This window comes from Neolamprologus brichardi, chromosome 16, assembly GCF_056152115.1.
Source record: "Neolamprologus brichardi isolate AB-2024 chromosome 16, ASM5615211v1, whole genome shotgun sequence".
In the NCBI taxonomy this organism is placed as follows: Eukaryota; Metazoa; Chordata; class Actinopteri; order Cichliformes; family Cichlidae; genus Neolamprologus; species Neolamprologus brichardi.
In genome coordinates, this window is record NC_142119.1 from 27,016,296 (window position 1) to 27,029,341 (window position 13,046).

General features: G+C 37.7%; 2 protein-coding genes across 4 annotated transcripts; one reads left to right on the forward strand and one right to left on the reverse strand.

Annotated features, from left to right (window-relative positions):
* Window positions 1–143: 143 nt before the first annotated feature.
* Window positions 144–4,917, reverse strand: tmem169b (transmembrane protein 169b). The gene is made up of 3 exons (XM_006788588.3): window positions 4,777–4,917; window positions 3,820–4,257; window positions 144–3,041 (listed from the first exon to the last, which is right to left on the reverse strand). The coding sequence occupies exons 2-3, from the start codon at window positions 4,091–4,093 to the stop codon at window positions 2,413–2,415; spliced, it is 903 nt and encodes a 300-aa protein (XP_006788651.1). The 5' UTR covers window positions 4,094–4,257; window positions 4,777–4,917; the 3' UTR covers window positions 144–2,412.
* An 805-nt stretch (window positions 4,918–5,722) lies between these two features.
* LOC102780297 (uncharacterized) lies at window positions 5,723–13,012 on the forward strand. Of its 3 annotated transcripts, none has more exons than XM_087829776.1 (14): window positions 5,723–5,890; window positions 6,113–6,215; window positions 7,291–7,417; window positions 8,646–8,735; window positions 8,825–9,012; window positions 9,105–9,147; window positions 9,237–9,348; window positions 9,465–9,597; window positions 10,050–10,111; window positions 10,707–10,903; window positions 10,986–11,121; window positions 12,115–12,153; window positions 12,243–12,270; window positions 12,347–13,012. In XM_087829776.1, exons 1-14 carry the CDS (start codon window positions 5,843–5,845, stop codon window positions 12,472–12,474), a joined length of 1,434 nt encoding a protein of 477 aa, XP_087685902.1. In that variant the 5' UTR covers window positions 5,723–5,842; the 3' UTR covers window positions 12,475–13,012. The 3 variants fall into 3 exon arrangements, with proteins under 3 accessions (XP_087685902.1, XP_006788650.2, XP_087685900.1); XM_006788587.2 differs by having other exon boundaries at window positions 5,724–5,890; window positions 6,113–6,169; XM_087829774.1 differs by lacking the exon at window positions 7,291–7,417 and having other exon boundaries at window positions 5,873–5,890; window positions 6,113–6,169.
* Window positions 13,013–13,046: the final 34 nt, after the last annotated feature.

The window sequence follows — 13,046 nt, forward strand, 5'->3', positions numbered from 1 at the left end:
AATCTCAACTTAAAGCACCCCTCACCCCCAGACAGCCATCTGCATTGCTGTGCACCATGCAGGGTTTACATGCTGACTCTTGTCTTTGTCTGCTGATTAGAGTGACTCGCTGGTTTTAACGATACAGAAATATTAGTCTGTAGTTGAGATGTAATAACACAACACTTTATTTCACTTGTGTAAATGTTTGCATCATATAGATTCACAACATGTAAAACTGCATCACTTAACCCAGCCAGTCATATCCATAAACATTTGAGTCAACAAACATTTAGACCATCTGGATGTTTTAATCCAGTCTTGCTTGAATTTTAATCTTTTTTTTCTTTTTTTTTGATAGTTGTTTACAGTACATATATCTCAAAGTGCTGAAGTATAAAAACACCTAGCTAGAACATCTTCTAGGCTTAAATATAGAAAACAAATTGAAGTAATATGTAAAATATGTGAGCATGGAAATGTAACAGGAATTCTTCAACTTCAGCTTTTTTGAGTGTGTGCGATTTAAAACTGTGAAGACAACACAAACACTTGTTTTAATGCTGTATGAAAACATGAACGTATGAAAACATGAACAAAAAAAGAACAATCTGTCAGCTTGTTCTCACTATGGCTTTGTAACTGCTTAATTAACCCTCGATAAGAAAAGAGGTATTGGTCTCATTTCCTTTCAATCGCCATGCATTGTTTAGATACCTTGACTATGTACAGAGTCCAGAAACCAACAAAAACTCACAGGCCAGAATTCTTCTTATCCCAGAGTGTGATGTAAGGATCATATCATGACTTTTAATTTTTAAAAATCCCTTGCAAATAAATAATCAGCAGTGGATTAAGCTAAAGAGACTCCTTGGAGGTCTTCAGTGCTATGAGATAATTATTGTTCAGTTATACACAAAAAAATAAAACTTTTAGTTGTCTTTTACTGGAATTGTTGTCACCAACAAAAACATCACTTAGCCAACATTTTCCTTCATCCAAATGTGTATTAACCTACAACAAAAAAATCCCAAACAAATGTACGGAAAATAGCTCATCTAAAGTCCAGGCTTTTAAAGAAAATAAATGCATGTCTTTTAAACACTAAACAACATACACTATTAAAGGACGAAGTACCGGACCACCTACACCTACAGTAGCCGCCCAGCCATGAAAACCCATGCCACAAAGCTCCAGACACACAGTTTTTGTGCTTCTGTATTGAAGCCAGGGGAGGCTTGGACCTCTGCAATATGCGCCTCAGCACTTGGTGACCCATATGTGACCTTATGTAACCTGGCTTTTGCAGTGGTTCCTAAAAGCTTTCATTTTGCAGTGATACCACTTACAGCTGATTGTGGAATATCCAGGAGGGCCGAAATTTCACAAATTGTCCTCTTGCAATGATGGCTTCCTATTATATCACCACACCTCAAATTCAGCAAGCTCTTTACAACAACTCATTCACAATTATTTGTGAAGGCAGATTGCATTGCTAGGTGCTGGAATTCAAAGACTCAAGTGGTATGACCCAATACTTTTGCCCATACGGTGTATATGTTGCTCAAAACAAAAGATTCATGCATTCTGTAGTGACTGATGGCTGTGGGGTTGCATGCTATAGGCAGAGGAGGAAAAGTCCAATTTTATGACAATGAATCTCTGTTTTTTTCATGGTCACGCTGCCCCTTAAAACGACAGATTTTCACACTGGTGCTCTTTGGTGTATATTTCCACTAAAATCTGCAACTGACACAAAGTAAACCCACACCACTGCCAGGGGACGGTCACCCCCTTTACCCAGTTTTTAAGCCAGCCTCACTCTAAATCCACCTTCAAAGTGATTATGATTACTTCACAAACACAACAGTGTTGCCTTTGAAGGTATTTTTGATGGCATTGAACAGCACAGTGATCATATATACTTAATGCAGATATTTACAGATGAAGTGAAAGTTGATGTAAACTCTCAGGAGTGTGTGCATATCAGTGTCCACGCCTTAGCTGTGAAAACCAAGGTTCATATGTTTGAAAAGGTCTTTGAGTGGGAGTGCTGTTCCATAATTATTGGTGGCTATTTAGTGATCTGTGAAGGCTGTAATGAACCTGTAATCAAAAAGAAAAGTCCCATAATAATTACTCCAGTGCTTCAACTCCAATAATGCTAGCTGATAGCAGTTCAGCACCAAAGGAGAGTTCAGGCAGTGCTTACTGTGTGATCATTAACAAAAGAGACATTTTGAAATAGTTTTAGAAAAGAAATTCTAATCAAAAGATAATTTTCTTACTCCTGTGGCTTTCAGGAAAGTCTCAAACCCTTCATTAGCAAGAACATAGATAGTAGTGGTGCTTATTTTGACACTGAAATTATTCAAATAATTCCCAACTTTGACCACATTAGCAATATGCTCCTTGAGCCCAGCGCCCACTACTTCACACTGATGACGTTTGGGCAAGTTCACTGGGCGCCTTGCTCTGTAGAGTGCCAGAAACAGTGTCAGAGTCAAGCAACTCCACTATGCTGTATGGTGAACAGTCTTCAAGCCCCAGTTTCCCACAGGCCCAGCCACAGAAGCCTTTCTCCAGGTCGCGCACCGCCTGCCACCACTCACTGAAGGCCCAGGACACCTGCACCACAGCAGAGTACAGAGCCAGTGACAGTGCCAAAGGCATGATGAGCATGGGGTAGAAGATGATAAGAAAGGGGCATATTGTTATCTTGTGCCAGAACGTCCGCTCCTCATTGTACACCAGGAAGACATTGTACCAGGTGAGGGTGCCGTAGTAGAAGGAAGTGATGAACGAGAGGATGAAAACCACAGGTGCGCACGAGATGCTCCACAGGACCACATGGGGTCCCTGACACACACCTAAGCTACAGGTGCGCTTGGAGCCTTCGCTCGCTTCGCATGCTGCATCAAGACGCTCCCTCGACTTGGCGAGTTCCCTGATTTCCTTCTCTGTCAAAGTGACGTGTATGTCTACCACCTGACCCTTCTTCTTTCCACGCGTAATAGTGCCAGTCAGGGTCACGTAGCGGCTGTCTGGAGGAAGACTCCAGCCTGTTCATACAGGATATGACATGGAAGTTAAGCAAGCGACACACAGGCAAGCCCAAACGTAACTGTAAAAAAGCCTGTGCAGTGTGTAAAAACATAATAACAGAACACAATCATTTGCAAATCTCAGTAACCCACATTTTGAATCTGGACCAATAAACTGAAAATTCAAATTCTTTTTGGAAAACATGGGCACTGAATGCTCCGACTACAGAGGCGAGAGATCATCTGTCTCAAAATCAGCGTGCAGTTCAAAAGCATCTCTGATGGGGTTCTATTAATGCTTGTGGAATTGGCAGTTGGCACATCTGGAAAGGCTCCAGCAATGCTGAAAGATATACACAGGTTTTACAGCAACATTTTAGCAAAGGCATCACATATCTCAGTGAGACAACACTAAAGAGTTGCATCCATTACAGCATGGCTTCATAGTAGAAGCCTGCAAGGATTGTTGTTGAAAGAAAAGAGGATGCTACAGTACACAGTGGTAAACATGGCCCTGTCCCAACTTTTTTTTAGATGTGCTGCTGCCATCAAATTCAAAATCACTTTATTTTTTCTGGGTATGTTTTCTGTGTTGTATTGTGAATAAAATATGGGTTTATGAGATTTGCAAATCACTGTATTTTGTTCTTATCTATACTTTATACAGCATCCCACCATTTTTGGAATAATGGTTGCTGTAACACTGAAGTCTATTTCATGCACAAATCCTGTCCTACAGTACTAACATCTGACATGTTGGGTTCATGAGTTTAACAGTGTGAGACAGCTTTTTCACCTTCGCCTGTGGGTGTGCAGAGGAATTTAGTTCCCTCCTCAGTGCTCCTCTCTGCTCCTTCGTCTCCTCCTTGGTCCTCTCCTGGTACCCTCTCCATTTCAGACCGGTAAACAATGAAGGACTCAGGACGTGGATCTTTCTTCTTCTTCCTCTTCCTCCTCATGGAGGGTCCTACTTCCCCATCATCCGCATGGCTCCCTGACACGTCAGACCTTAAGGAGACCATCTGGGGGCTGCCTTCCCCCTCAGTCTGAGGCTCCTCTACCTGTGCCATGTTCTCTCATTCATCCAATCCAACTCTTACTCTGAGGCTACTGTTTGGATGTGTTATGTGTGGAAATGAATAGTGAAATTCTAAGCAGCATACAAATCTCCAAATATTGCATTAAACCTTTACTCTGATGACTAGGTGATTGCAAAGTCATAAAAACATACACACTAGCACACACAGACACACACACACAGAGTGTCATTAGGAAAAACATGTTTTTAAGCTCAGTATGTAAGCCTGTGCCCACTGATCCTGGCCTAGATTCTGTACAGTAGCCTATTTTTGCTTTATGTGCTGATGTCAAATGTCATATTATCATTGATTTCATGGCATCTCATGGTATGGCATGAACAGGAAGCAAATAGGATATCACAAACAAAGCATGACACAATTGTTCAAAGGGGGGAGGGGGTCTCTTTGCATGACAGCGCAGCAATATAGGCTGAAGCTCAGGCTAATATAATCACGTCCAGACACATGATAGGGGGAAAAATAAGGAATTTAAAGAAGGAAATGTACAGTTGGTCCAAAACAATGCATGTTTTTCAGAAGAGGGGGTGAAAGCGACAATGAAGCCCTTCATACAGCTGATCCCCTCCCATTTAAATCCCACCCATGTCCGCTCTTTTGTCTGCAGCCGGTGAATGTGCTCTAACCACAACATTTCCACTGCGGTTTCATCTTACCTTCAATCTGCTGGACGAGTTCCGTGTAGATTAACTTGCACCGTGTGAGAATAAATTACTGAATCTGCCTGACACATAGGAGCAGAGCCCGCAAATTTCAGCGCTGTGTTTGTGTCCATACAGATGCGCTACGCAAAGCGATTTCCAGAATAGCACTAGTCCCGCCCCTCCAACCTCTGCCGCACACCAATCCCCACCATCCATGATCCTCACGGCTGTCATGTGAACAAGGAAAAAATGATGATGTGGGAAAACCATCGTAGTCTAATATAATTCCCGGGTATTATATTAGACTATGATGTTTTTCCCACATTTTTCCTACAGTCTAATGAATCCAGTCCTTTTTGACCTTTTAAAATATCATTAAAGAAGTATTATGTTATTCTTGTTGCAATTTCCTCTGCTCAATTGGCCAGATCACTTTTTTTTTTTTTTTTTTTTTAACGCATTTCTAATATCAGTAAGACTTTTGAGTGGTATAAGTGAAGGATATAAGTCACTTAAGTCGCTAAAAACTGATTGCAGGATTACTTTGGGACAGGAGCGCTATTTGTGGAAAATCCTAAACTTATTAAAATATGAGCAAATAAATGGAAATAGAGTATATAAGGTCAAAAATATTGAAAAAAAAATAAGCTCAAAATAGCTTTTTGTGGCTAGTAGACAATAGTAAACAACACACTGATTAAATATATGAAATGAGTAGGCTGTAATAGCGATGAATTCCAACTGTTTTTACAGAAAATCATATTTCATTTAAAATTTTCATACAATACCAACATAAAATTATTATTAATAATAACATATTATTAACATAAAATGAATTTTATTAAATGAATTATGAATTTTAAATTTTCTCAATAAAAACGTTCAATAATATGGTAGCCTTTAAAAAAAAGTCAGTAGAAATAATATGAATGTTGATTCCTTTTCTTATTAAAAATAACATTAAAACAATGTCATTTCCTGAAGAAGTCTCAGTTCCTAGCCTTTAGCTTTAGCATCAATAGCTCTGAAGAACGGGATCAGTTGATGTGATAATATTAGCCTCAAAGTATAAAAATGAATGACCAGGATTCATTTGATAATATTGACCAGCTCCTCTTTCACCTCGGTAAATTCACTTATTCAGTTTATTACAGTTTATTACATCAGTTATGTTATCTTGGGTTAGCATTAGCTTATTAGCTGTATGGCTAAATGTCAGTCACAAGCTAGGAGCTACAGACAACATGAAAATTTAAACGGTGTTAAAAAGGTTTTAGAGGTTTATTTATATTATTGTTGTTTTTGTTATTATTATTAAAGATAAGTGTTATTTGTACTTTTTTTAAAGCTCTTCAAACTCGGGAGCTATCTCAAAAGAAGAATGAAATTAACCAACAGATTAAAGGTATGTGTTGATGCTAATGTTGGTGTAAAACAGTGGCTTAAGAAAGGTAATGATAAACTGGGCTAAAGACAGGCCTTTGTGTCTTTTGTTATTAGATATTAAACACCATTAACCTTTTTTTTTGTCAGTTTAAGCCACAGAGCCCCTCTTAGCCACCTTGATGTGTCCTCTCTGTTTCTGTCTGCATGTTATATTATGATTAGGTCTATATTTTGTTGTACAACACCAAAATTTTTGTAGTTTCTCCTCTGTACTACACAAAATTAAGTAATCAATACGTCATTAAAGCTAAAACTCTGTACTTTAATCACATTTTGATGGTTTTATTTAAAATTCACAAGTGGTAGCGTGAAGGACCAAAATCAACAAAACTGTATCTTTGTCCAACAACTGTATTCTTAATGTTTCAGTAGTTGTTAGTCACTTGTCCTTTTGCTGACTTCTCGCATTACGTTGAAGGGTGGTTTTCTCATATCTAGGTGTGTTTTTATTTCCTGCTTTTATTCTCTTCCCTCATTTCTAACTGTCTGTCATTAGATTTCCTTATTTGATCACTTTCTCCTGTACTCAATCTACTCCTTTGTGTATATGTATAGACTTGCCTCGTCAATTATCACCTTGTCTGTTTGTCTACCTTTTGTTTCACAAGCCCATTTCTATTTAGTTTTTCTTGTTTTGTTTATGTTTTTTCTCTGTTTCTGTTTTTTGGATCAATGACTAAAGGTTTTTTTTTGTTATGCTTGCCTGTGGGTCCAGTCTCTAGGATTTTATGATACTAAGTGGCAGTATCCTCTTTTTAATATCTGGTCACTTTGTCTTGAGTCATTTAAAAACATTGCCCATTCATTCCCTTGTATAAGGTCCATTTAGCCCACTATTGTTTAAAGATCCCTGCTTTAGTACTGATTGATCAGGCTATCCCATTGAGTACACTTCCAACCACCTGACTAGCCTTAAGGGATTAGATTTTAAAGTGATAGTGTCCTTTTGAATTTCCTTATCAGCTATTAACAGAAGCACAATGTTGGGGAATCCTATATCACGATCTTTATCTTTTAATATAAGAATATAAAAGATAAAGATATAATATAAGTGTGCTGTGTTAATGTGTTTGGCAACAGTTTCCAGAACCAACATTGCTGAGAAGAAGTCTTACATTGAAGCAATCAACAGAAATATTGAGCAACTTGAAGAGGAAATCAGTGTGAAACAGAGCACTGTAACACGTAATAAAGCAAATGCAAAAAGGTACAGCATTTTGTAGAATTAAACAGGAAATAAATGTGCCAAACCATGATAGATTACGGCGCAGGAAGATTGTGCAAAAGTGTTGAGTCACCTATCATTTCTTTATATTTTGCTCCAAGGAGCCAGACTTTCTTGTGATTTTTACAGTGGTCTTGAGTATTATTTCTCCAGGCTTTCTGAAGGTCTTTTAAAGTTTTTCTTTGGACATTTGGATTCTTTTTCACTCATTTTCAATCTAGTCCTTGTTTATGACCAATGTTTTTGTTGTTGTTGTTGTTTGTATCTTTATTAACACTGCCACTTAACACTGACCTGTGAATCATTCAAGCATAAAAATGCATCTAAATCAAGGAATTAACCAGTATTTTGTCTGCACATAACAGATAATGTAGCAAGGAAGTCATTTTAAACTGTATTTTTAGGCACTTTGTAATTAGCACCCTGCCATAAAAACATATAATTTACTCCCATTTCTTGAGTTGATTCTACAAAAAATGCCAAAGATAACTCAGTTTGATAGAAATGAAATAGCATTTTGCACCAACAATGATTCCCAAAGAGCTTAGCTAAAAACTTGGAAGAAATAATAGAAAATAGGACAAGTGGAGGATAGAAGAAGTGATGGAAACATTAAAAAACTAAAGATGAACAGGATCTCAAAGTCCTATCCTTGAGAAATAGAGAAAAAAAAGTCCAGTAAAGACTTGACACAGGACCTGAGAGATAGATCTCATCCATCTACTGTTCACTGAAACCAAACAAAATTGGTCTCACTGGAAGGATGATTGTCGAGAAGCCATTCCTAAGAAGTGGTATGCCAGGCTGAGGTTTGCCAAATTACACAGGACTGGACTGAAAATCGGGCAACAAGGTCTTATGTAGTGATGAATCCCATTAGTTTAAATTGTCGTCAGTATGTACAGAGGAGGTCAGTCAAGTGTCTACAGCCAGTTATATAACACACGGTTAAGGCTGGATGATGGTTTGAGGCTCCATTTCAGCCTGTGTTGTTATCAAAACTGGTGAAGTAATGAACAAAAGACACTCCCATCAAATTTTGATCCATCGTGCACTATCCCCTAGAAAGCCTGTGATTGGGAACAGCTTCATTTTTTGTTAGTTCTTTTGTAAGTTCTAAAAAAGTCTAGTACTTAATTAATATGTAGCAAGTGACAGAGTAAAAGTAAATAACCTACAGAGTACCTGCTTGTCTTTTATATAAATTTAGGATGAAGGCGACTAACGGCCTGCTTCTTCAATATGAGCAGACGTTGAAAGCAGAACTGGAGAAAAGAAAAGCCAACTACAACCATGACACGTGGGTTCATTTAGCAGCCTTGTTTGTGTTTAATACATTTGTGTGTTGGAAACAGACATGTTAAATGTTCTTTATTTATACCTAAACAGGGAAGTCTTTCAAGAAAGGATTGCAAGCTACAGAAAGATTTTCCAGGAGCATAAAGAATATTATTTACAAAACCCTCTTGCTGAAAAGCTCCTCGTGCTGAAGGCTGAAAAAGAGGAAATTGAATGTAGGATCAAAGCTTGGGATGAACAATTAACAATGAAGCAGAAGGAGCTGGACCATCTTACTGGTGATAAACCTTTCGTATCTTTGAGCTTTGCTCTGTTAGAGCTGAACATTTTACAGCTTGTTATACAGTCCCTTAAATTTTTGTCCGAACAGGTCCAGTAGTTACTTCATTTTCCACCGAGAAACTGCCAGATAGGTATTTTAGTGAATCACTCACAAAGAATAATTACATAGCTTACAGGAATGGTCATTTCTGACTGACCGAGCCCATTTTTTTGTTTCTAGTGCTTTTGGCTTGCAGCCTGTAACAGAACAAGAGAATGGATTTGATCATCAGACAGCCAGGGACAGAGAGCCTTCCATTGACATATCCTCTCTGCATCTCAATCAGACAACGGTACAGATTTAGCATTTTATTAAATGCATCTAAACACTGGCAAGCAATCATGAAAGGCAGTTAAAGCAGTTCCTGTTATAACTTCACACTTTGCTAAATCTGAGCATTTGTTACAGAGTGGTCATAAAACATCTGATGAAGAGGTAAATGCTGAAGAGATCCATGAGGAAAACATCCAGGATTTACCCACCTGTAGTACTTCCCCAGAGAAAGGAAGTAAGGAGCTGTGGTCCAGTCAACAGTTTTGTGGTGAGTCATATACTGAAGGGTGTATTCGGGGTCACTCACATTAAAAGGGGACATTATTTGACTCTTCTTACTCATAATATAGATTGATTGATTGCTGTCTATTTCAGTCTATGTCTTTGGATGATAAAGAAATATGTAAAGTAAAGATAGAAAGGACTAAAGATAAGAAAAGGGCAATCACAAGCTTCCTTTTTTAAGCCAGAGAGAAAATCTCACTATTCACTATTGAGGAATTTCATTTTTTTTTAAAGGGTCGACCAACAAATGACATATTCTGTAAATAAAACCATCCTGTTTTATAATTACAGGGCAGTCTGTGCAATTACCTACACATTTTTACAAATGTATTTTTTAAAATTGAATCCCAAACAGTCATCCTCATCATCTAGCAAGATTAAGATCACCTTGGTAACTTATGTTACCAAGGTGATCTTCAATATTTTCTTCTTCAGACCAGAATCAGCCAGAGATGCACACTGAGGAGCAGGAAGAGGAGACTTCACAAGAACATCAGGTTTTCTGATTTTTAGTTTACTATACTTGCCATTTCTGCTAATACACCTAAACCAATTAATCAAACAAATTTGCCAAATGTATTAAATGTATAACTTTTTCTTTTTTCTTGTTATTTCTTCTTGCTGTCCTAGTTTACCCTGCTGTCTCCACAGCAGTGTGTGTTATAAATAGGTAGTTGCGGCTTCTAGTAAAGGCATTCCACAGTTTTGTATGCCTTTACTAGAAGCCGCACTGCTTATCATATAGAAACCCAGCACAGGATTAGAAATTACCACTGTTTGTCAGAAACCTACATGAAAAGCTGGGGTTGTAGGGTTTACGAGGTAACCTAACAACAGACCGAAATGTGCTGTTTTGTGGGAAATGTAGTCCAGACCTGCCAAGTATGATTTTGACATTTTTATCAATGAAATACAAATTTTAGGACTTTTAATAATCTATTCTACTGTATCAGAGAAGTTTAGAGGCCGTGTATGTTTCCAGGAAAATATCAAGTTGCTCGAGTCACTCCACAGAACAGTATTGCCACAATGGAAAACCCACTTTTACAAGTATCCATTCTAACTGTTGAAAATGTTTTGACCCCTCGACAGGAGAAGCTGCCCAGAGTTTTCTATGCAGAGGAGATTTTTGAGAGTGAGATGGAGAAGGGAGCAGCTACACATGAAGAGCAGCCACCACGCGACAAGGACGATGAGGAACTCGCTACTTCTTCTCAGCCTCCATCTCAGGAGACTGATCCTCAGTCAAAAATTACAATTGCGTCTTCAACCCCGACATTCTCATTTAAGTAAGACTTTGGATGAGTAGTCTGATGCTTTGAATTACACTCACTCAAGTCCTGACAACTGCTTTTCGTGTGTTCACTGTAGCTTTAGCCCAGCCAGCTCCAAAGATCAAGGGAGCTCTGAGACCAAATCTCCAGCTTTCTTGTTCTCTCTGAACTCTGATCCCAACACACCAGGCTTTCCTGGATTTGGATTTGATGTGGGCTCATCACAGGAGGAGGTGAGGAATAAATGATCTCACAGAAATCACTGTGTAGGTTTTAAGGCATCCAGCTCATGGTAGTCTTACAGGCTTGGGTTGAGGGAAACTGGATGTCTGTTTTTGGCTCATGACGATGTTTTATTTCCCATCCAAGAGGTGGCGTTAGTTCTAAAATCTTAAACTTTCTACTTAAAATGCAGTCTTGAGATAACTTTACTGTTGTTTCCAGCCAAGGTTATTATAGTTAAATCAAATCAAATCAAAATAGATCACTTTTATTGTCACATCCCATGTGCCGGTACACTGGTACAGCACAAGCAACAGTGGTAACTAAAATAAACCTAAAAAAAATTTTAAACTAACATAAACAATTTTGTGAACTTGGAAAATAAAATAAAACAAGATAAAAAAAAAAAAAAAGAGGAATAAATAAGGAAAAATAATGAAATATCCTTAGTTTTTGGTATCTGTTACTTTGGTAAAAATGTTACTATAGCTTTCCTGATGAGGCATTGTTGGATGTGTTTTCCTAAATATTGCTTCTAACATATGGCCTCCTTATACAATAATAATTAAAAAGACTAAAACTAACACTCTAATAAAAAGTAAATTACAACCATACAGTAAAAAGTATACTGAAACAAAACTAAACTTAACTAAAAACAAATAGTCAAAATGAAAAAACAATGAAAACTGATTATAAAGTACAAAACTATTATTAACTCTGGTTTCAACCGCCACTCACGCTGTGACCCATATGGGAGGGCCAGTGTTTTGCAGAGAATTCACACCATTGCTTCTGTGACCTTTAACAGCCCTTATGACAGGATGGGCCAGCAACTCTCAGGACCAACTCCGGGAGGCTAAATATGTCAGATTCCTCTTGGATAAGGCTTGAAACTTTCTCATGAACCAAAAAATCCCCCAAAATGTCCAGTTGCCTTCAACAAACAATTAAGACAGAAAACAGTATTTTCCTGCTTTTGGAATTACCTCCAGGTTTCTTTGCAGGACTTTTTCGGTTTCACTGGATCTTTGTTCACTGAGAAGGTAATGTTTTTTGTCACTGAAAGCCTTCTCTACTTCATGTCGTCTCGGTTTTGGAACAAACATACTAAACTATGATTAACCATTTCTAGAATACCGCTGAATCTAAATCTTCAAGCAGTAAGTATCAAACCACAATGTGTTTGTGTGGTGTGTCGTTTTGGACCACTGATGTGTGCTGTATATGATTTTACAGGCCCTCAATTCCTGTTTGACCAACCAGAGACATGCGAGGACTTCCAGTTTGCTTTTGCCACCAAGAGCCCTCAATCAGCTAAAAAAGAAAATAGTGGAAATGATTTTCCATTTTCATTCAATTTCTAAGAGCTGTAAAAGTGTTTTCAAGTTAAGTTCTTCCATCTTCATTTTCACACTAATCTTCTTATGTTGTGACATTAGCGGGAGCTGAAATAGCAACACATTTTTTGCTCTGTTGAGCGGTCATTATTAATTTGCAGGTTTAACCTAAAGTGAAAATTCAAACAACAATTAACTGATTTCTAATAGAGTTCAATAGAATTTTATTTAAGACAGATATAGAGACAATAATACACACGTAAGTTCATATTCCTTTACAGATTTCATTGTTCATGTGAAATAGTTTTTTGTGAAGTTTAGTTTGTTTACAGGTGTCTGTTCATATTTTGCTGTTTGCTGTTCAGTTTAAAAGGCAGAAGCAGTTTTCAGTCGAACAGTATTAAAAAAAACCAAACGAAGACACTTAACTGGCCATTTCAGGTCACATTCAGACATTTCATGTGTTAAATAAGATTATATAAGAGTATCTCAATAAACATTTAGTAGCTCTTATTTATAGCTAATAAAATATTAATAAAACTCTGTAATAAAACTGTTAAAAAGATTCCTTTATCATATGATTTCTGGCTCATTCATTC

Bases quoted from the DNA above. Each gene is read 5' to 3' on its own strand.
- tmem169b (XM_006788588.3), bottom strand. From the start codon at position 4,093: ATGGCACAGGTAGAGGAGCCTCAGACTGAGGGGGAAGGCAGCCCCCAG. The intron at 3,042-3,819 runs GTGAAAAAGCTG...CTGTATGAACAG, and splicing joins CTGCACACCCACAGGCGAAG to GCTGGAGTCTTCCTCCAGAC.
- LOC102780297 (XM_087829776.1), top strand. From the start codon at position 5,843: ATGACCAGGATTCATTTGATAATATTGACCAGCTCCTCTTTCACCTCG. The intron at 7,418-8,645 runs GTACAGCATTTT...ATATAAATTTAG, and splicing joins AATAAAGCAAATGCAAAAAG to GATGAAGGCGACTAACGGCC. The intron at 9,349-9,464 runs GTACAGATTTAG...CATTTGTTACAG, and splicing joins TGCATCTCAATCAGACAACG to AGTGGTCATAAAACATCTGA.